General features: G+C 49.0%; 6 protein-coding genes across 6 annotated transcripts; 2 read left to right on the top strand and 4 right to left on the bottom strand.

Annotated features, from left to right (window-relative positions):
* Nucleotides 1–1,665: 1,665 nt before the first annotated feature.
* On the bottom strand, nt 1,666–2,457 carry PODANS_5_300 (uncharacterized protein; the record flags this gene model as incomplete). Its single annotated transcript, XM_001904282.1, has 1 exon — nt 1,666–2,457. The coding sequence occupies one exon, from the start codon at nt 2,455–2,457 to the stop codon at nt 1,666–1,668; it is 792 nt and encodes a 263-aa protein (XP_001904317.1).
* A 761-nt stretch (nt 2,458–3,218) lies between these two features.
* PODANS_5_310 (uncharacterized protein) lies at nt 3,219–4,427 on the top strand (the record flags this gene model as incomplete). Its single annotated transcript, XM_001904281.1, has 1 exon — nt 3,219–4,427. One exon carries the CDS (start codon nt 3,219–3,221, stop codon nt 4,425–4,427), a length of 1,209 nt encoding a protein of 402 aa, XP_001904316.1.
* A 1,357-nt stretch (nt 4,428–5,784) lies between these two features.
* PODANS_5_315 (uncharacterized protein) lies at nt 5,785–7,056 on the top strand (the record flags this gene model as incomplete). The annotated part of the gene is made up of 2 exons (XM_001904280.1): nt 5,785–6,441; nt 6,526–7,056. The coding sequence occupies 2 exons, from the start codon at nt 5,785–5,787 to the stop codon at nt 7,054–7,056; spliced, it is 1,188 nt and encodes a 395-aa protein (XP_001904315.1).
* Nucleotides 7,057–7,570: 514 nt separating this feature from the next.
* PODANS_5_320 (uncharacterized protein) lies at nt 7,571–8,659 on the bottom strand (the record flags this gene model as incomplete). The annotated part of the gene is made up of 2 exons (XM_001904279.1): nt 7,571–8,130; nt 8,200–8,659. The coding sequence occupies 2 exons, from the start codon at nt 8,657–8,659 to the stop codon at nt 7,571–7,573; spliced, it is 1,020 nt and encodes a 339-aa protein (XP_001904314.1).
* Nucleotides 8,660–10,138: 1,479 nt separating this feature from the next.
* PODANS_5_330 (uncharacterized protein) lies at nt 10,139–14,112 on the bottom strand (the record flags this gene model as incomplete). The annotated part of the gene is made up of 7 exons (XM_001904278.1): nt 10,139–11,154; nt 11,213–11,332; nt 11,420–11,467; nt 11,527–11,586; nt 11,671–11,808; nt 11,989–12,154; nt 12,223–14,112. The coding sequence occupies 7 exons, from the start codon at nt 14,110–14,112 to the stop codon at nt 10,139–10,141; spliced, it is 3,438 nt and encodes a 1,145-aa protein (XP_001904313.1).
* Nucleotides 14,113–17,186: 3,074 nt separating this feature from the next.
* Nucleotides 17,187–20,178, bottom strand: PODANS_5_340 (uncharacterized protein; the record flags this gene model as incomplete). Its single annotated transcript, XM_001904277.1, has 3 exons — nt 17,187–18,638; nt 18,812–18,971; nt 19,067–20,178. The coding sequence occupies 3 exons, from the start codon at nt 20,176–20,178 to the stop codon at nt 17,187–17,189; spliced, it is 2,724 nt and encodes a 907-aa protein (XP_001904312.1).
* Between the last annotated feature and the right edge of the window lie 1,254 nt (nt 20,179–21,432).

Here is a 21,432-nt window from a genome sequence, read left to right as displayed (position 1 = left end):
GCTTTATATTTAATTTAGAAAATATTTTTTTTAAATTATATAATATAAGGTTAGTATTTATAAAGCTACTTTATATATTCTTTTCTATTATAAAAGCGAAAAAAATTTCGCGAAAGGTATAAAGAAATTTAAATTTATTTATATAATTAATATATATATATATATTAAACCCTCGATTTAACGGCCGTACGTTTATTTTAGCGGCTTAAAGTAATTAATATTAAATAATTAAAAAAAGTAAAAAAAATATAAAAGTATGTAAAGCGTAATAATATTATTTTATTAATAATAATATTTAAATTTAATTAAATAATAATTTTTATAATTATTAAAGATTAATAATTAATATTTATTTTTCGTACGGAACGTTATATAATAATCGAAGTATTAAATTTAATTTAAATTTATTAGATTAATAATTTAATTATTATTAATAATTATAATATATTAAATAAATAATAAATTATATTCGATATATTAATTAATAAAATAATATTATATAATTAAAATAATAAAGAGCGGGATAGTTTAGCCGAAAATATTAATTCCTTAAATTATTATTATTTACTTACTGTGACGAACCCCTATATAAAACCTTTAAAAGGGATACTGGTTAAAGGTAACTTTTGACAATTGGTTCGGTGCAGCTAAATAGTGCACGATAAGATATCTTAATGTAAACACTAGATACCGTGAATATAAGCTTAAATTGTATACTGCGGAACTATTTATCTACACTAGCTAGTTCCTCCGTATATATAGTCCTTATGCCAAGCCGTAATTAGTCTCTTAAGGCCACTAATCACCTCGGCTCAGTCTGCTCAGTGCCCTAATTACATTGATTACCTCTGCTTAGTCTGCTTAGTGCCCTAATCACACTAATCACTCTACCTTTACTGTAATTAGCTCCCCTATACGTTCTCCCGATTAGCCCCTTATTCCCGTGGCCCCACAACCGTCCTGTACTAAGGTTGTGACACTTACGGTTATTAAACTAAATTAATTTTACTTTATTAAAGCCGTCCGAGATTATAATTATTATACTTACGAAAATAATATTTATTATAAACTTAATTTCGTTAAAGTTATAAATATTATTATTTATAATACTATACTTAATTTTAATATTCCGTATAAATATAAACTATATAATAATAATTTTCGGATCCTCGTATTTAATTCTCTAGTAATTATATTTACGCGTAAAACGTATATAGAACTATAATTAACGTTTAATAAAATTATATACTTAGAGCTTACCAATAGGGGGCACGTCGCGTACGCGTAATAGTTAGTTAGCTATATCTTCCACACTACGTAACTTTAATAGAAAAGCTCGCGTAAATAGTTTAATAATATAGTAAATAATAGCCTCCTCTTCGGATTAAATAAGCTTCTTCGATCTAGGTGTAGTATCGCGTTGTATAGGCCGGCCGGCGCGTCGGTTAGAGAGAGTTATAGGTAGTACGTTGTAAAGCTTAGCTATAGCTCGGAGGCTTAATTTTTCGTCCTTTTGGAGAGCCTCAAGGGCTAAGAGTATCCTGGCTTCCTTTGAAGTAGGAGGTATGTTGGGTTGTGGAAAAAATTGATGTTAGGTGTAAGGAGGACGCGTCGTGGTGGAGACTGTACGACTCGCTTATATGTACGACTCGCTTCTAATATACGTTACATGTAAACTGCACCCGGAAAAGCTTTTCCTCCCCTCGCACGAACCAGCCCCAATGCATCCACCCTCTCCCGCGCCGTTGTGCCGCGCACCAGCACTTGATTCCGGCCATCAGTTGTGAACAGAGTCTTGGACACCCGTCTCGAATCCTGCATGTGCTCGCGCAGGAGAGTTATCAAATTCCAAAGTTTTCCCATGCTCTCCTTGTCCCCTGTGAACTGCAGCCCATCAATGACCCAACTTATTACAGGCGGTGTGTATTCGAGGAGTGCCTTGATGATGTTCAACGCGGTGGGAAGGCTGTGCAAGGTCCCGTTGAGCTTTGCGAATTGGTCACCGTCAAGGTTCTTGCCCGCTTTGAAGCCTTCTCTGGGAAGCACCCAGGCAAGTTGGCGGATGATGGAGTAGAGGAGGCATACGACTGCCGCGTCTCTATGGGATAATGCTGACTTGCTCCCGCTTCTGCCACTGCCGGCGAAGCTATATCGGGACTTGCAAAAGTACGAAATGCAGGGGATTCCGGCGTTCATGACTCCATCGACGGCTTTCAGGGCGGCCTGGGAAAGGAAAGGATTGCCAGGGGAGTCCGGGCCTTCCACCCACATCATCCGGGAGCCAGATCCGGAATATCCTGCGGCTGAGTTCGGCGTACACGTCTTGCGGAACCATGGTTGTCTGTGGGTTGGACTGGGCTCTATGGAACTCTTCAGCGTCTCTCGATGTAGGGTTTGAGGGCTTCGGTGTATTGTTGGATTCGCCAGTCTTCGGGCATCGTGGTCTCTGCCGGCCATCGCAATGTCAGTTAAGTTCTATGGGTGTAAATGTGGTCAAACAGAAGATACTACCACTGGTTGTCATGCCCTCTGTCAGGTTCGTCGAATGCCCTTTGTTGGGAAGTTTCGCCATAGCGTTTGATTTGGGCATTTCTAGGTTGTTGGCTGACTCGTCAACTGTCAAGGCGGGCGGGATGTTGGAGGATTGTTGTGGAGACTGCGTAGTGATGTCTGTAATGTTGGAACTCGTCGGTAGATGCAGAAGTAAAACTGCTGTTGTGGGCTACCACACTCAACATTAAATAGGCGGGTAGAAGTCGGGAGAGGCAATGGAGGCGACGACTCAAAAGTGAGCTGACATTCTGTGTGACAACGGTGATTCGATGCCCCGCGGCACATTCGTGGCCCCGTGGCCCTTTCGTGGGTTTAGGATGATAGACAATGGCCAACTTACCGTGCGTGACTTGGTCTTCGATACCTTCAAGCTGATGTACAGCATTCTCGCCCAGTTTCTGAAACCCAATTGCTGCCACAACAAGTTTCACGTTGACCTGTTGTTGCGTGTCCGCGTGGGTCTGGACTCCGAGTTGTTGCAGCCTTACCAAAATTGGCTCCATATCGGTCATTTTTTGGTGCATGTGCTCGATACGCAGTTCAGTCGTATGTTGTGCCTCGTTGCGGATGTCGCCGATTGTCTTTTGGATACCGTCGACCATGGCCTTGACCGTCTTATCATAGAATCTTTTGTTGAATGACGCCAGAAATCTCTTGAGCCGTTTATGGAAGAAGGACATGGCGTGGCAGAGGAATTTGAACACTTGGACGTACAGCGCCACAACAAGCCTTTGCATTTCTTTTGTGTTTGCCATTTGTGTTTTCTTCTGGACAAATCTCAAGTTCTCACTCATTTCCGCATGGATATCTATCGACGCAAAGGTTTCGACCACATTCCGCCTCCAGAGGAGAAAGCGGATGGGAACAAGCAACCGATGGTGGCATACTCGGTGCAATACCTCGACAGAGAAGGAGGAGATATAGGCACACAACCCCATCCCACCACCTTTGACCTCGATGTCGCCCGCCACGCTGTCCTGAAGTTCAAAGCCTCGGTATTTGGCGTGGTGACCGTGCTGAAGACTTCTCACTCACCAGAGGCCTTCAGGTACCTCTCAGATGAATCGAGACTCGACAGGCTATCCCATATCCTGAGTGACGCGTCCATCACTGTGAATGTGCATGCGACAAAGATCATAATCGAATCGCAAGCTCTCGTCAACGCTATTCGCACGGTTGTCCGCTACTACCCCCAGATTGATCTAGAAGGGAAATCATTGGAGCTTGATGAGCCGTATGCGGTCATTGGGCATCATTTGAGGGAGCTTGAGAGCTTGCGTCAAGGTCCACAGGATAGCGCGTTGGACCCCAAGACCACAGAACATCTCGGACTACTCCTCGACTATCTCCACACCAATGTTTACAAGGACAAGATAGATGCTGAACGCATCCTGCATCTCAAAGATCTCTGCACCTTCCAGATGCTCTGGCTTTTGTTCAAGCCTGGCACTACTGTCTACCTCGAGTTCCGAGGTAACCTTGAGGCCTATGTGGTACAGTCGGTGGTATCAGACCCTGCCATACTTTCCGACGTGAAGCAACGCCTTGAACCCTACAAAATCAAGCTGTGGTCTTTGAGATACGACGGGCGGTTCGTCGGCAGAACTTCGACTGAGGTTGTTCTTCCCCCGTTTGGGGGGGAACGTGCAATTACTTCATTGAAAGTGTTTCCTTGTGAGTATCGTGACAAAACTGATGGCGGCAAGACCAAAAGACAGTTGGAAGAGAACGGTAGAAAGTGGTACAACCTTTTGCTTGGCAAGCAGATGCGTTACCATGGCGAGCTGTTTGACCAACGCTCGCTGGAAGCTAGACTCCAGACCAAAACAACGACTCGAATCGCGACGAGCCGCAACCATCGGAGAGCGCCTTGATCGAAGGGTTGCGTCGTGGGCCTTTACGCGAAGCCACCAACCCAGGGCCAGTGAGTATATACCAGGATTTATTCCAGCTGTTTCAGTGCATTGCTGATAGAACTGCCACCATCACCTAGCTCAACGGCAGGGTATATGTAGATTCCTCAGCTTACTACGCTCAATAGCCTACGGCGGCACCCGAGATTTGCAATACGAACGACATCGGACACAATCTGGCAATGTGTGGCTGTGAAGAATGGTAAGACTACCTTGTTACCTACGCCCACCCATCTGACCTGTGAGAAACCTCTCGTCTAACATGCTCTTAACCAGTTACGGAAGACGAGCTCATCCTCCGCCAAATTTCACTTATGCGTCGTACGATTTGCTAGACCCCACTCGTGTTCAGGATCTCAGTTTGGGATCTGGAGACCACGATCCCAACCACAGATACCTGCTGTGCGACTCGCTTTTGTACGGCATTGTGCTGAAGTCCAGAACCTGGGGTATGTCTTCAACGGTGTTAATGCCTCCCCAGAGCACTTGCTGACGAATAATGAATTGCAACAGAAGCCCTTGACGTGGCTTATTGCTTTGAGCCCAATATAAACCCTAATGCCATCGATACCTTGGTCATGCCAGCACCACGAAAGCAAATGATCAAGGCTCTCGTCCAGAAGTTTACGAATCCCGAAGCAAGCCTGTCTACATCATGGCGTGCCGACTTCATCGAGAACAAGAGTAGGCCTTTGATCGGATAGAAAGTGTCGTTCGTCAGCGGCAAATCCGGTGAGATGGTACATAGTGTGAGAGATTGTAGATGAGCACTACCATTGTTTGTGTTCAAGCTCATTGCTATGTCCTGCGTCTTCCATTAAGGGGTTCAGGGGTAATTGTCATAATCAGGGTTAGGTTTGAAGTCAACTTTATCTGTGGCGCAGCATGCCAGCATGTACCCGCGCTATGGAAAACACAAGAACCGTGCAGGGCATATGCAGTTTGTTCATTGGATCGAGAGCGAAAAGAAAGCCTTCATGCTAACCTACTTTGGCGGGGCTAGCTTGGGAGTGCATGCTTTCTGTTTTGGCTACGGTCAATACTATCGCGTCTCCATGTAAAATAGCTGACGCTCTGTTAGTGTCAAGTAGGCTCCCTCATTTCGCTTCTCCCGTGAAGCCACCAAGCTTTGTGCCGAGAACCAACCCTTGATATTCGCCTTGCCAAGGTCCAATAATAAGAGGGCTGAGCTGGCAGTGTTGGTTGGGTTTGCTTGACTGAGGACGCCTGAGGTGTTCGTCTTAAATGCGCCAGAAGGCCGCCCTTGATCGTGACCCTTCACTTTTGGTGTCAGTGCTTCGACCAGTAACATTTCACCATGGCACGGATAGGCCTTTTAGCACGGTTGGTGGTAACAGCCAGCCTGTACCCAATAGCAGCGGCGAGGTTCTGGACTGCCACACAAATATATGTCCTAAACCAAGTTGCCTCGCCTTCTGGGTGCGACGAGTCTGGTGCAACGAATCAACCATGCACCACAACGCGACTTGGATATCCTTTGTTGGCCACACATACAACCCAGCCACCCGACGCAACACCGATAACAACCTCGACTGAGACTGACAACGGGTGGGATTTGGAGGTACTCGAGGTTTATTATCCTGCTGGCGCGCTCCCCCCCTCCGAGCTGGAGGCGGACTCCTTCGACTACTATTACACCCACACGGTGGAGGGAACGACAAAATGGCTTGTCAACCTGACATACACCGCCCCGACCACCTGTCCAACCCCCTTGGAATACACGACAGCGATCAACCTCGAGGAGTTTGGACGACTTCCAAGAGAGCTCACCACTATTCTGGGCCCGAAGGCCAGCGCCGAAGAACCTACTATTGTTACATCTACAAGAACTATTTGGGCTTACTCCGCCGACAACTATGTGGCACTCACCGAAACCTCCTACTACACATCTGCGACGTTACACGTACAACCAACCGACATTGCGCCACGCGCCCATCGAGGCACTGAGAGATTCGTATGCATGGGGCATCGAGTACTACCTTAAACAATGTTACCTGCCAGGCGAGAGGATCCGCGGATCAAAAATTGTCCACATCAGGCTTTCGGACGCTGCAGCAAAATCAAAGAAGGGCCCGCCGTCATGATTACCATCGTCGGAGCCCTCTTTGTTCTCGGCTTTATTGAAAATATTTTCTGGTTCAGGAGGTTGATGTTGGGCCGGTGGGCTCTTCGGTGCGGCACGGTATGCTGGTGGTTTATTGCAACGTTGCTCATGATCTTTGTCACCAAATACGAAGTCGGGAGGAACGCCGAGGACCAGGAGGAACTGAGGAAGCAGTGGAAGGAGATGTCGTTTTGGTTGAAGATTAAACTGTGGCTTCTGTGGGGATTTCGACACAAGTATCCTGAGCGCTGGCTGGGGCCTAAAAAGCCGGTTAGTGTGGAGGAAAGAATTGAGATGGGAAATGCTGGAGGAGATAATGGAGGCGGCAATGGAGGGGGTAGTGGTGGTGGTAGGGCTAGCGCTAATGGGGGAACTCGCGCGAGAGAGCAGGTGGAGCAGGATGACACACCTTTGCCAGTTTATCCCGGCCTCCTTCCTCAAGTGTCAGTGATGGGCATTCGATGAACAGCGGGACAACAGCTGCCACGCGGGGGCCGGTCTTGGGAAACCTAAATGCAGTTCTTGGACCTGTGCTAGGTTCTGGGACTGTGGTCATCGGGCCGACGATGAGTCCAGGTCAGCAATCGCCTGCTTCTCCGCGGCGACAGGATACGGATCAGGGTCACGCGGATGGTGGTATCAGGGCTGTTTAAACCTTATGCACCTTATCAAGGCTATGGCAGATCCAGTCATTGAGACGGTCAACTTTTAATGTTTATTTCTGACGAGAATTTCGCTTCATCATTGATACCCCCTATTCTTAGAACTCAACATAATAATTTTGCCCACACTTCCACCCCAAATTCTGCATATCCGCCCAGGACTACCTTACTCTCTTCGATATTTAAACAACAAGTACTACCCACTCCGGCAAAGTTGAATGGGTGATCTTGAGGCGTCTGGTATTTTCCATTGTTATTGAATGAAACTATGATCACTAGACCCATCAAGACATGCTCCACCGCACTACCCCCGAAACTCAAAGGCACTGAGAGTACCACTGGTTAGAAGCACGGCAAGTGCTCCCGCTCTCGCAGCAAGTAGGGCCGTTCCATCCCTGACCACCGCACTGCGCCCATCTCGGCGCACAGTTTCCACCAGGGTTGCCAGGGTTAGTAGGCTGGGTAGGCTGGGGATTAGTAGGGGCGGTAGTAGGCTGGGGCTGGGGGTTGGGGTTGCCACCACCACCACCGACGGCAGCGTTGAAGAAGGACCAGGTCTCGCCGGGGGCGAACTTGACGCCGTTGCTGCCGCTCGGGTCAGGGACGTGGCCGCCGCCGTTGGCAATCCAGGTGACGGCGGCGCGAGTGCACGAGTACTCGGTCTTGATGTGGTTCTGCTGGCCGGACGAGGGCTCGGGGGCGTTCTTGGAGGTGCAGCCGTTGGTCTGGAGCCACTTGTCGCGGAGCTGACGGCCCATGGAGATGGGGAGGACGTTGTCGGCGGCGCCGTGCATACCGAGGTAGGCGACGGGGGAGTTGCCGCCGCTGCAGCCCGAGAGCTGGGCGCCGGCAATGACGGCTACGGCCTTGAAGACGTCTGGTGAGGTATCAAGTTAGCAAGACGAATTTTGGGTTATGGCTTCGTCATGGAGGCGAGGATACGTACCAGGACGAGAGCAGGCAGCGCTGTGACTCATGGCACCGCCGTAACTCCAGCCGGTAGCAAAGAACTCGCCCTCGTTAACGCAGAGGTCGTTCTTGAGCATAGTAACAATCTGGTCGGTGAAGGTGATATCCTCGCCACCGTTGTTGGCCCAACCGGCGTTCAAGCCGTTGGGGGCAACAAAGATGGTGCTGTCACCGGCCAACTGACGAAGACCATAGAAGCCACCGCTGGCAACATCGTTCATGGAGCCATCACGCCAGTGGTATCCAATGACGACACGGTGCTGCTTGTTGCGGTCGTAGTTGTTGGGCAGCTGGAGGATGTACTGTCTCTGCCTGCCGTTGACGGTCATGGACTTGGTGCCCGAGGACGGGGGCGCCTTGCCGCAGCCGGAGGACTGGGCCTCGACCGCCTGGGTGGCGGTGAGGAGGGCGAGAGCGAGGGTGCCGATGGTGATCATGTTGACTGATGCGAACGGGGTTGGTTTGCCGGAGAAGAGAACTCGTCAGAACCAGACATGCTGATGGTCCGGAGGGCGACTGTCTCCTCCTTTTATCTCTTCCCTCCCCTTTCCCTCTGTCATACCATGGCCTTTTCGCTTGAACTGAATTTCCGAACGGAGCATTGCGGCTCGTTTGCCGTGATGGATTAGGCAAAGATATCAAGGTCAAGGTAGTGCCAAGCCGGAGCTTGCCAACGTCAGGCCAGGGCAAGGTAGTCGTTGCAACACCAATGTTACGTTGGTAATGTGGGGTGCATAGAAGCGCGTGTAACGATTGCTCACGAAGCGCTCCAATCGGTTCAATCTTTAGTGTTTTCTCGACGGATGTTCGCCGAGATGCTGAAACATTCGCGGCTACCGGGCTTACCGACTACAAGAGTGGGCTTGTAAGGTGCAGCAACAACGCTTAGTGCTTCGGCATTGAGATATCGAGTAGCGGATAATCAAATGTTTTCCCTTGCCCCGAGGCCCCATTTAAGCTGGCGTTTAACATCATGCAGTGGACTATTACAGCTCAAGTTGGGAATGGGGGCTGATAGTTTCATAGGGCTACCGAACTTGAGTTAGCTGAGTCCCGAAACCACGTCATAGAAAGATTTGGAAATACTTCGAACCCGGCAAGTGGTAAGACACACCTGTCTTTAGACCAGCATAGCAAAATGACACTCTCATTGCAGGATCTAATCTCGTCTAATGGTAAATAGCTATTTGACAAGAGCGTTAGTTTCCGGACCCTGCACTTTTTCTCAACGTACCCTGTAGGGCTAAATCCACTATATATAACCCTAACTCCCGCTAAAAAAATATCGAATTGCTTTATTGAATTATACTGTAATATAGCTATTTGCCGTTATACCTAATACTTACCCTTACTTTAACTACCCTTACTTTAACTACCCTCACTTTAACGACTTTTACTTTAACTACCCTTACTTTAACTATTAAAAATTTATTACGATATTATTTTAAGCTGCCCTAAAAAGCATTACTTACTATTACTTCAAGTTAGTTTGACGGCCGTAAGTTAGTTTGATAGCCGTAAGTTAGCTTGACGGCAGTAAGTTGGTTTGACGGTAGTAAGGTGTACCGTTGAACTGTAGCGACGGTGATAGTTGGACGCAAAAGTCGAAAAATACCATACAAATTACGAGGTTTCAGTCCATGATACATCTTAGGGGCCCCACAGGGTGCGTTGAGAAAAAGTGCAGGGTCCGGAAACTAACGCTCTTTGACAAATCTTGCAGAACATCACCATTTCGCGTGCGGCCAGTAAAATAGAAGCATGTACAGACAGCTCCTCCATTGACGCTTTCAAGTGCTGGAGTACCTTGTATATGTCTTCCACCCTCCTGCTTTGTGACATTGTATATGTCTTGGACAATGGTTTGGCCTAACAGGCAAGACTTCACTGACCGAAAGGGAGCACCGCAACTATGCTTAGGGCTGTGATTGTTGTGGCTCTACCACTGGCACAACAGGCTGCTGAGGTCCAGGAACTACTTGGCCGGGCTGGCTGATTGGCATCGATCCATGGGGATAAGCGGTTGCTTGCTGCCAACCTGGAGCTGGCTGCAGAGTGGTTTGCGCTTGTGGTTGGGACGGGCCAGCCATGGTAGAAGGCTGATGATGCTGTTGATAGGTGGTGCTGCCGGGCTGAAGACCTTGCGGGTAAGCACTCGCGAGGGTGTAGTGTAGATATGCCTGCCCAGGCGGAGGCTGCGATGTGTGTTGGCCAGATAGGTGGCTGGGGTAGCTCGGAAGCTGAGTGATCTGATTTGAAGTTGTCGGGTAGCCTGGTGACTCGCTTGGATGTGTGGAAAGGGGGCTCTGTGGGGGTTGTGCCATAGGGGGCCATAGGCCAGTCGTATGAGTAGGCATCATTGGGACCTGCGCCAGTCCACCTGAAAAGGATAGTTGACGCTGCCGGTCTCCCTTTTCCATCGACTTCTTGTGCTCCCGTGCCCGAATCATCATCTGCCTCGCCCGTCTGTCGGCATCCTTGTCAAAAACGTCCTCTAGGTAAGTGATGAAGCCGAGGTAAGCCTTGGATACAACCTCCAAATGCTCCAGTTTCAGTGATATTTTGGCGTTGGCATCCACCACCTTTGTATGATCGCCTCCTTGGGCTGAAAATTCAGCCAGCGCGAGTGCGGTATTGCAGGCGTTTCGAATTTGTCTGTCATTCCAGCGCATGTGTTCGTTGTTGGTCCAGTACCCAGCTGCATACTCCAATATGGCCCTTGTGTCGATGCTGAGTTCTCGGTTTCTTCTTTTGAACCGATCCTGGATCAGATCCAGGTTGAGCTCAAATATCTTGAGCGTTGACGGAAGGTCCAGCTGCGGGTAGTGTAGACTTATAAGGATTCTGGATCCGAAGGCTTCGTCGAAGTCACCAATGCGGTTGGTGGTCAAGAATAAGATGCCGGAGTAGTATTCCAAGACGCGCAGAAAGACTGTTCATGTTAGTACGTGTTCGTTTAAGACAAGGCATGTGGACCGATGGTTACTAACCTGACACCATGCCGTTTCTTACGAAGTCTTGTGGCGTTCTCGCAGCGAGGAATACATCGGCCTCGTCTAGCAGAAGGATGCAGCCCCATTTACTGGCCAGTGCAAAATGGGTTTCCAAAGCTTTTCCACTTCCCTGGCCGTAACACCTAGGTCACCTAATCCTCGGAGTCAGATGTATGTTTGTTCTCGTTGACGAAGATGACGTACCACAGGTAATCTGGAACAAAGGCTTCTGAAACATCTCCGCAACTCCTTCTATTCATTAACTTAGCGAGCGTTTTTGATAGCATCAAACACCAGCAGACAATACGAACCTGCGGTCGTTATCTTGCCCACCCCGGGGGCACCGTGGAGAAGCAAGATTAAGCCCTTCCCTAGTAAGTAGTTTGTGTCAGATTAGCCGATTTTGTGCTGTGCCACAAGATGGGTACCTAGATAGGTAACAGAACGACACTTACCCTTCCCTCTGATGATGTCGACCTGGTCCCTTTCATCATTTTGCATCTGCTTATCACGATAGTGTTGTGCTATGAGTGAGAGGACCATATCCTTATGGCCGTCTGGAAGTACCAGCTGCTCAAACGTGGTGGTGAAATCTGGCTGGCAGGTCCAGAAGGTGGTTTATATCCAGAGGCACTAGGAGAGGAGGCAGTGGGGAAGTGCGGAGGGGCGAGGTATGTGAGGTCGAGCTGCGCTGAAAGGTGTGTATATTATGTTAGGATCCCCAGTCCCGAGCACAGAAGGTAAGGTTTGCAAGAACTGCGGGTAATACTCACCCCAGTTTCTGCTTCTCAAAACAAACCCACAAGCTCTCATGGACATGATGATGTAGTCCTTGTCTGTCACAGAAACGTGGACGTGTATATCTTGGAGCAATCGCGGATACACAGAGATCGGGGGCTCTTGTGTAGTATCTTGAGGCATGCAACTTGCCATGTATTCCTCGTGCTGTATCTTCTCCACAGGAGAATCCTTGTGGATATTGTTGCTCAAGCAACAGGCTGACACACAGCGTGTTTGTGACGTTGGACAAAATTCGATGCCGAGAATGGATTCCAATTCCACCCTCCACGATGTACCATTATCTGTGCAAAGGCTTCCTCAAAATCAACGACAACCTGGCTGTCAACCTCATCCTTGTCACCGATTGTTAAGCCGCTGTAGTGCATATGCCTTACCGCCGCGATGTCGAGGAACATCTTTCCCCTGTCAATTAGACGATTTCGAAATGGTGTGTGGCCCTGCTCACGATCTGCTCTGGTCTCAGCAAATCGCAACGGATAGACATCAAGCGACGTGATGGGCTTTTCACCACTCAACTGTGATATCTTGAAGCACCGAGTCACTGGACCAACTCTCTTCCCATCAAAGTCGAGATATCTGCAACTGATGGCCAACTGCGGCTTAATATCCTCATTCACGTCTGATGCAACATTCGGCTTTTTGTACTCTTGCCACGTAGGCGTGGCTCCATGGTCAGTGCTGGATACTGCGTAGATTCGAAAGGCTTGAGGCCGGTTTCTTTGGATGATCTCATCACCTGGCTTGAAGAGATAACAAAGATCGGCAAACGATACTAATTGACACCGGTTGCTGTTTAAATGATCGATCCTGGGCTGTAGTTGTGTGTCGATGAGCTCCTTCAGGCATTTAAGGTGCTCGGTATATGTACGGGTACGGTCCTTCAGCTTCGAGTGCAGCTGGGTGTTTGAGTGGAGTTTGTTTTGTAGCTGACCCAGTCTTTCCACAATGTCATCTTTGTAATGGAACAGTGTTCGAAAGGGACGAACCATGGTCAGGGCGGAGTCCTTGAATTTGATTAGATACTTGGTTGTACCGTCGTAGTGCTCGACATCCGGTGGTAAAAACCTGTTGCGACCTCCAATGATGGTGCGAAGCTCCTCGATGATATACCTAGAGCGGATCCGAATCCGTTCTGGGAGGGGTTCTTGCCCTCTACTCTTTCCTCGTATTCCCGGGGACGATGCATATTCGCCCCCATGGTTTTCGGAGGGTTGTCGAACCAAGTCTCCCCACATCATTACCGTGTTATCGAGCTGTGAAGGGCTCTTCAACTTGGCTTCGCTGGTCACCAGTGGCTCCTCTGTTAGAACTTCAATGACAGCGAACTCATGAGGATCAAGATCGGCTATATCCTCAAGCTCTGCAGTGCGAGTTCTGAAGACGTCCCACCCGACTCGATTCACCAGCACCCCGCTCTGTGCCACGCCCGACCGTTCGGAGTGCGATCCGTGATCCGCCGATTGTTCTGTCTGAACAGGTTTACCAAGCTGGGCCCTTCTAGCCACTATTTTAGGCACGGAAGGCCTCGTCTGTATGAGTCGTTCCTTCTTGCAAACTTCTTCCGCCTTTCGCAATCGGCCAATTTCACGTGCCATCTCCCCCACTAGTTGCCACTCCCGGGTGCTTGCGGAGTGCTCCCACTCCAGCTTTCTGATCTTCTGCCGTGCTATCATGCCAGCTTTGTTGTAGTCAACGGGCTGCCCACTGCTAGGGTGTAAGCGGGGGGAATTGAAAACAATGCCATCGTCGCTATCGTGATCTGAAGAGGTAGATATATCGTGGCGTGCTCTGGTCCATTCTCTTTGCCGTTCGAATGTAGTCTCGCCATCCTTTTTACCCTGGCCCAAGCGCGACGGAGAATTCACCTTATTACAGTCGCCGACATCGCCACAACGCAAAGAACCACAGTCATTTGCCTCATTCTTGTCCTCGCACATCAGTTCGAGTTCACGGGTGCCATTCGCGTGGATGTCCTCGGAAGGTCTTTGACACGAATTTGGACTTGTGCTGGTCTGTATTGGTTCGCCCAAGGCCGAGGCTTCCAACAAAGCAGGGCCGGATTGGGCCTCGGGCGCCGAAGGAGTAGTTGTTGGCATTGTTGATGGGGATTAGATGCTGATGGTATCGATTGCCCGTCTTGTAGTAAATATAACAGGTCCGGTCAATCATGATAAGCTTGTCTCTTGGTGTCTGAGCAGGATTCACATGACAATGTTCATTTCCCCGCTCTCACGTCTTACCGACTGTCAATCTCGCCTGCGGTGTACTGCTCCCTTCCAATAGCTAGAGACCAGCTGTCAGGAAGCCTGTGTAGCTTAGCATAGCAAAGTCGCACTGTGCACATTTTCGGGGTCGAATGTTGCCGTGGTGGGAAGCAACCTCTACCGAGTCCTTACTCCTTCCCTACCCAACCGACCGCATGTCTGACTGATGGCCATGTGGGTCCACGGGACGTTATTCCACAAGGGTATCTACCTTAGGTACCTGACCTTCCCATTCAAGAACACGAAATCAGCACAACGACCTTTCCTCCTGGCAACTTCCCCAACATCATGGCTCGTACAGGTGAACGAGGGCTGTTCACAAGACTGCAATCACAACCACTGTCGGTAGATTTCATCGACAACGGGGCTCACCAGTACCATGCTGCGTTCGAGGACTCAGACGCTCGATACAATACAAGAACCCAGCAATATGTGGCCGTCTTCACTCACAGCACCGCTGTTCAAGGTACACTTCCACTACAAACTTGCCCAAATGGGACAGGCACAGTTCAACCCACTGCGATTGAAGCAATGAATTTCTGGAGCTCCATATTTGGTGAAGCTATGAAAGACTTCCACCAAAAGGCCGTCGAGGAGCTACCAACGTTGGCCAGTTTGGGATGCAGTATCTGCTCACAGCGAGATTGGAAAGGTGTCTATGCTCAACTCCAAAGGGCCCGAGAGATGTACGATGGTACAAAAGAGGGATTTCGTGGAAAGTGCAAGAGGGGATGGCGCCAAGTGGTTGAGCACTCTGATCTGGCGAGGAGAGTCGTCAAGCTTGTCCCTGATGTCGAGTATCTATCACCAGTACTGACAGTGATGGAGGTCATCTTGGAGGTAACTGTCCATTAACCCGATCTCACTGTTTCCTTCCTGCTGATCACACTGAAACAGGCTGCGCAAATAGCGTCAGAAGTACGGGAAAAGGTTACCACAAGCTTTGACGGGGACAGACTGGAACGCATATTCGGTGATATCGACGTATTCCTGGCCACGTTTCCAGACGACGAGAAGATCAGAGAAGCGTCGATAGGACTTGTGGTGGCGATATTTGTTGCTATTGAGGAGACAATTATCTTCTTTCTTAGCCATCAAGGTGGGTAATACTTTTCTCTAAATGACTCCAACAAGGAGTCCTTCAACGATACATCCTGTCTATTAACTGTCAACCCACTAGCCAGGAGAGGCGCGTCTGCTGTCTTCCGGGGCAGCAAGTACCAGGGGCTATTACTCGAGAAGCTGGACCAAGTTCAAGAGCAAAGCAACTGGCTCATACACCAGGCCCAGAACTCACATATTTCCAGGGTGAGGGAAGATATGCAAAGAACACTGGCCCGTGAGTACCTATTCACCTCTTTGCATGATGCGTAAACTAGGTACCTACCGTACCTACCTAATGTGAACACAGCAGCTAACCCTGGTCGTTGATAGGAACATGGCGAATTGAACTTGGCATTGAAGAAGTCAGACAGGACGTTAAACAAGGCGTTCAGGCTATCCAAGACAAAGTGGACAGCAACACCCAAGTCGTTGTCGAAGTGATTGAAGACACTTGCGTGAGCTTGGGGAACACTTTCAAACAAATGCTCGATGATGTAGAAACGAAACGCCAACAAGAACGTGAGCGAGACTTTGCATGGTTCCAAGAACAGCTCAAGAGTCAACAAGGTCAGTGGTAGATCCTATCGCTCGAGAGGAAACCTAATACTGACACATCTCGAGCAGATCAATTCCTCCGTGCCGGCCATGCCATGTTAAGGCAGTTAACACACTCCCCAACATACCACCCATTGCCATGGTCCACACCTTTACAAATAGAATCACACCCCAATCGACCATCCACCCCACAGCCCCAGCTAGCGTGGTTTCCTCAACAACCTCACCTCTCTTCGCCGTTTTCCCAGCCCTCGCCAATTTACTCACCTCAACCACAACCCCTAAACTACGCCCTGTACCTCCTAAACCACCTATCCCACACCCTCCTCCTTCCAAACCCCAACTTCGACCTAACCGACCTAACCCAAATCCTCGACCACCAACCCCTTATCCCCCTCCGCCAACGCATAAGAGCAGAACAAGCCTTCAACACAGACCAGTTCCGCTCCTGGCTCACTACCCCTATTTCCTCCCGCCTTCTCATTCACGGCGACTTCGACCGTGCCCATCCCCCTCTTATATCCGGACTATCGTTCGCGGCGGGGACGCTAATCGACACCCTGCGTGAGCGGCAAGGACAGTATATCACCCTTTCTTTTTTCTGTGGGTTACACACCGAACAAGATGATGCGTACGCTGGTGCAGTGAAGATGTTGGGGGGGGTTATTTGTCAGTTGATCAGGCAGTTGCCTGGGTTGTTGGTGACGGAGGAGGATGTTCAGTTTCTTGGTGGGGGGCAAGAGATGGGGGTTGAGGTGTTGGGTTGGTTGTTGGGGGTGTTGGTTAAGAGGGTGGCGAGGGAGGTTAATGTTGTTTTTGTGGTGGATGGGGTGGTGCATTATGAGAATAGGTATTTTGAGGAGTGGTTGCTGCATGCGGTGAGGGTGTTAGTCGGGCTGAGGCAGGGACAGGTTGAAGGTGAGTGGGGAGGACCGACGGTTAAGGTGTTGGTTACTAGTCCTGTCAAGACGGAGGAGGTTTGGAGAATGTTTGGTGACAATGGTCGTGATGGCGGGGGTGAGGTTTTGGAGATGGAAGGGCTGCCATTGGTCGCAGATACGTATGGACATGGACTGGAGTTTCACTTTGAGGGCTGAGCTAGACATCCTTTACCCATATGATAAATTTGATACCTAAGAAACTAACAACCTGTCGTGAGAAAGAGTACCTAGGTATATGAACGGCAGCCACCTATGCCTATCGCCTTTCAAGGCAGAACGCCGTCATACTCAACATGTCTGAACCGACTAGGATCCCCCTCCACGTCTTGCCATCTGACAAGAAGCCCTCGCTTCATCAGAGACCCCTCCACTTCCTGGTGTGGAATTATTGTCCGTCTTTTGTGTCTCTTCCTTGACAGATTTAAACTCCACAGGGATAGTCCACTTCCCTTTGCCATTGTATTGTATGTCCTTAATTCCATCCAGGTACCTTGAAGCGCGGTCTGGCTTGTGAATGATCCACTCATTGGTATCGTCGGTGTATCTCGTTATGCCCACAGCCTGGCATTCCTTACAATTTGAGGCTATATGCCGCAAGCCTTCCACCCTTTGCAACACCATGGGGTCGCGGCAATGTATCATGGCCCAATCGCAAAAGGCCCCAAGAAGGAAGGCCACGTTGAGGTCCACAAGAAGTCCAGTCTGATGTCGATAGAAAGGGAGCCCTTCACGGAAGCCTGTATAATCCCCCAAACTCCAGATCCCGATGGGGTCGCTATCGTCCTTGGCCCTGTCAAATACAAAGATTACTCTGTTTTTGATGTCCTCTCCCAGCTCAATGAACCGTTCACACAGCTCAACAATATCAATGAGATGTTGCATGTCACCGTGGCCGTCGACAACAGTTCCTTCTATGCCAGTGGAGAACAAAAGCTCAAGCCAGGCAGCGAGAATCGTGGTCGTGCAGCATACCGATGCTAGTATGTCCCCTAGATAAACGAATTGCCAGCGAAGGGCGCGACTATTGGGAATGATGCTACCAGTGCGTGTCAAATAAGACACCGTATCGAAGGCATTTGTGCGGTGCCATCTTGAATTCCATCTGGTAAGGATCTCCGCCCGTGTGTGCAACGCTGAGAATATCAGGTAAGTCCTGTAGCTGGCTGAAAATAAACCAAAGGCGTTCTCATCGTGCTCGCTTTCATGTATCAACCACGGTGTAAAGGCCCACTGTGCAGTTACACCAAGGAAATCGGTTTTCAAAGCAGAGAAGGCCTGTAAAACCCACCGAGATTTTTGACATACACGGCGAAGTTGGTGAATGAAGCCTGTGGAACTGGGCCCGAGTTTGGACGTCAGTGATGATGTCTCATTCATGTAACTTAATAAAAGCTGTGAAAGGAACCGTGCGACAGGGTTATTCTCGTACTTCATGTTCCAATCTAGCTGGCTGATGACTGAGAATAGGCTCTCATTGCCACAGGGGTGAGTTTCGGATCCATAACCTTTGGGGTCGAAGAATGCGGCCATCGCAAGATAAGCTTCCATGAGACTCAACATACGTTCTTTCGGTGTAGTCTTGTCATGGTTGAGGATTGCTTGACCTTCTAAGGTTTCTGTAAGAAAGTCCCTGGCCGATCGGTGAATGAACATGAAGTCGATGTTCGGCCTTATGTCTTGCTCAGAGGTGGAGATCTCGACCAAGCCAGCAGATCGAGTCACAATTTCCCTCGCGAACTTTGAACGACTCTTGATGAACTGATCCCCCGATACGGTAAAATTGCTTTGATCGTTTATCATTGCAGATCGTAACGTGATAGTGTTGGCTAGAAAATGGCGGTGGCACGAACCCCGGCCCAAGCGAGCAACATGTGAAACTTCTTATTATCGAGGATGAGGTTAAGATACCTCGCGGCATCTTCGCGATATACCTGGTTATCTTCGTTGTGCCGGTTCCACATATCTTGATACAGTGCGTTCAGGCCGTCAGGTAACGCGTCCAGTCGACGTTGAAGCTCATCCAATGAATCCTCATGAACTAAACCCCTTTGAAGACTCTTCACGGACAGCGCCGCCCACAGAAAACGCCATCTGCCCTTTCGGCAATTTCGCCAATCAAATCACGGAAGGAGGACGAATGCCGGAACTCAGCCGTTGTGCAACATCGCAAGTGCTCCTTTGCATACTTCTTAATGTCGTGGCTTGTAAGGTCCTGGACTCGAAACGAAGGTTTCATGCTTAATTGTCGACTATATATTGGCTCCGGGCGACTTGTGGTGCAGACCTTTATGTTTGGAAGCGCGCATATATCATTGACAAGCTTAAGGAGTGTAAGCGGTCCGTCGGACGGATCAACTTCGTCGAGGCCATCGAGGAATATGAGAACCGGCGCGGACGAGCTTGCGAGAACATGAAAGACTGTTTCCTGGAGTTCCTTTGTTGACCAATCACTGCAGCCCTCTTTTAACTTCACTTTGCCAAAGCCAAGGTGTTGGACGATATCGATGTACCCTTGCTCGCGTTCGCTGATCAACTGATGTAGTAAGGAGCACAGGAGGCCCTTGATACTTCGTTCCATGTCCTGGCCAGCCAGCCAGAAGAAATGGAGGACGATTAAAGCTCCAGGGTAAGCCAACTCTAAATGTTTCCTCGTCCGGTGGTTTTGAAGCAGAAACTTCATCAATGTGCTCTTTCCAGATCCTGGTTTGCCGCTGATCCAGAAAAGTGGGTCATTGACGGATGTAAGCCATTCAACGAGCCCAACTGACACTTCTTCATCCTCACTCGAATCATCATATAAGCTATCGATGTCGCTCTCGTTGTAGCTAAGTGTGTCAGACCCTGCATCGCCATCCACAGAGCCTTCGATAGAAGACTGGTCGCACGTTTCTTCGCTGGCTGAGGTTCTAAACACCCATTCAAACGTTGTTGTGTAACTGTCGGCCACATTGTTCCTTCGTTCGTTCATCCTGGGGTATTTCAAGCTTGCTAGAAACCGTTCAAAGTCTGCATGCTTGGCGCGACTAGCTGATTCATGCTCCAGGCGTGTAGAGAGTTCGGAAACCTGTTGCTGTGTCTGGTTTGACTCGCGTATTAACTTGGCGTTAAGGTTGTCGAACTGATTGTTGAGCAGTTGTGTCAGCTGGGTGTGGCCCTGTGAGCGGGCGGTGATGAAGTGACGCAAGGTGCTGTCTAGGTTCGAAAAGCCTTCTGTGTTCTGTATCTCCAGAGCTTTCACCTGTGTGCTGCGGTGTATTTGTGTTAGCGGAATGACATCTTGGGCTAAATGTTCTGGCATGACAAACCAGGTCTCAGCCAGAAGGTGATCTTCGAGCGCCTTTCGCCCACTGGTCAACGTTTTCTCCAGCCCTTCAATCTTATGCCGATAACGAAAGACCTTGATGGATGATTGAGCTGGTTACCGGCCCGGAATCGCCCACAAGCCCCCTGTGAATAGCGTAACCAAGCGGACTGCGAGAAAGGGCTCTATTATTAACGTCTGCACCGGCAAACAGGAGAAAAAGCAGACTCCACAGCTTCCCGTGTCTCATTGCAGTCCGCAGAGCTCTGCCGTTCGATAGGTCGCTACCATGATCAAGCATGAATTTTATCGAGCTTTCTTTGAAAGCATCAATCAATATTTTGGAGTCCTTGAGTGCTTGGAAGCTGAAGTCCGGCCCAAACGGCTGGGCTGGAAAGTCAGGGCTTCGCAGGTGGGGCTCGAATAGTACCGCCACATCCAGCGGGTCCAGTCTGTGTGCTGTTGACTCTCGACAGGCCACACCGCTACCGACAAGGTATTTGATACCATTCAGAATGCTGGCGGGGTTGGAGGGACGATAGTTGACGTGCTGGTGAGGATCGAGGTACCACCCTAGTTTGTGCATGTAATGGTCTAAAACCGTCCAGCCAAGACCAGACTTTGCGTGAACGTCAAAGCCCATCTGTGCAACAGTTTCTATATGACTGGTAAAGATTGGCTTTTTGTAGAAGCATGCCGCCTCGACTGTTCTCTCAGCCACTATATGCAAAGGAGTTCTCCAAAGACGGTCTCTCGCTGATAACAACGCAGATGGATCTATGGATAAAACTATGCTGAGCGCCTTCAGGTCCATTCTCGCTGCGCCGAAGAACAATGCTTGCTGCAATCCCTTCTTGAGTAGCGTCGCAAAGAGCTCCTCGTAATTATTCTCACATTCCTCTACCGTAAGTACATTACTGGGGTACCCCCTGTAAAATAACGGTTAACTGCAGCCAATCGTTCTTTATTTTACTATAATTTACACTAACTAAAGCATTAAACCTAACTAAACCATTTAACCTAAGCCTTTAAAACCCAGGGTTTTAATTAACCAGTAAACTTACAATTAAAGGAGGGTCCCTCATATACGCAAAGGTCTAACTTCTTATTTAAGCCTAATTTAATTTAATTTAATAGGGATTTAAGCTTTTTCACTTATATTTAGCTTACTTTATATTATAACTACTATTATCTACTTGTAAAGACTTAATCCCCGTAGGCAAAAGGCACTTTCCTTAAATAATAGGGGGT

The sequence above is a fragment of the Podospora anserina genome, chromosome 5 (genome assembly GCF_000226545.1).
Source record: "Podospora anserina S mat+ genomic DNA chromosome 5, supercontig 1".
Taxonomy (NCBI): domain Eukaryota; kingdom Fungi; phylum Ascomycota; class Sordariomycetes; order Sordariales; family Podosporaceae; genus Podospora; species Podospora anserina.
Note: the sequence above shows the minus strand (reverse complement) of the source record. Positions and strands in the feature narration are given on the sequence as shown.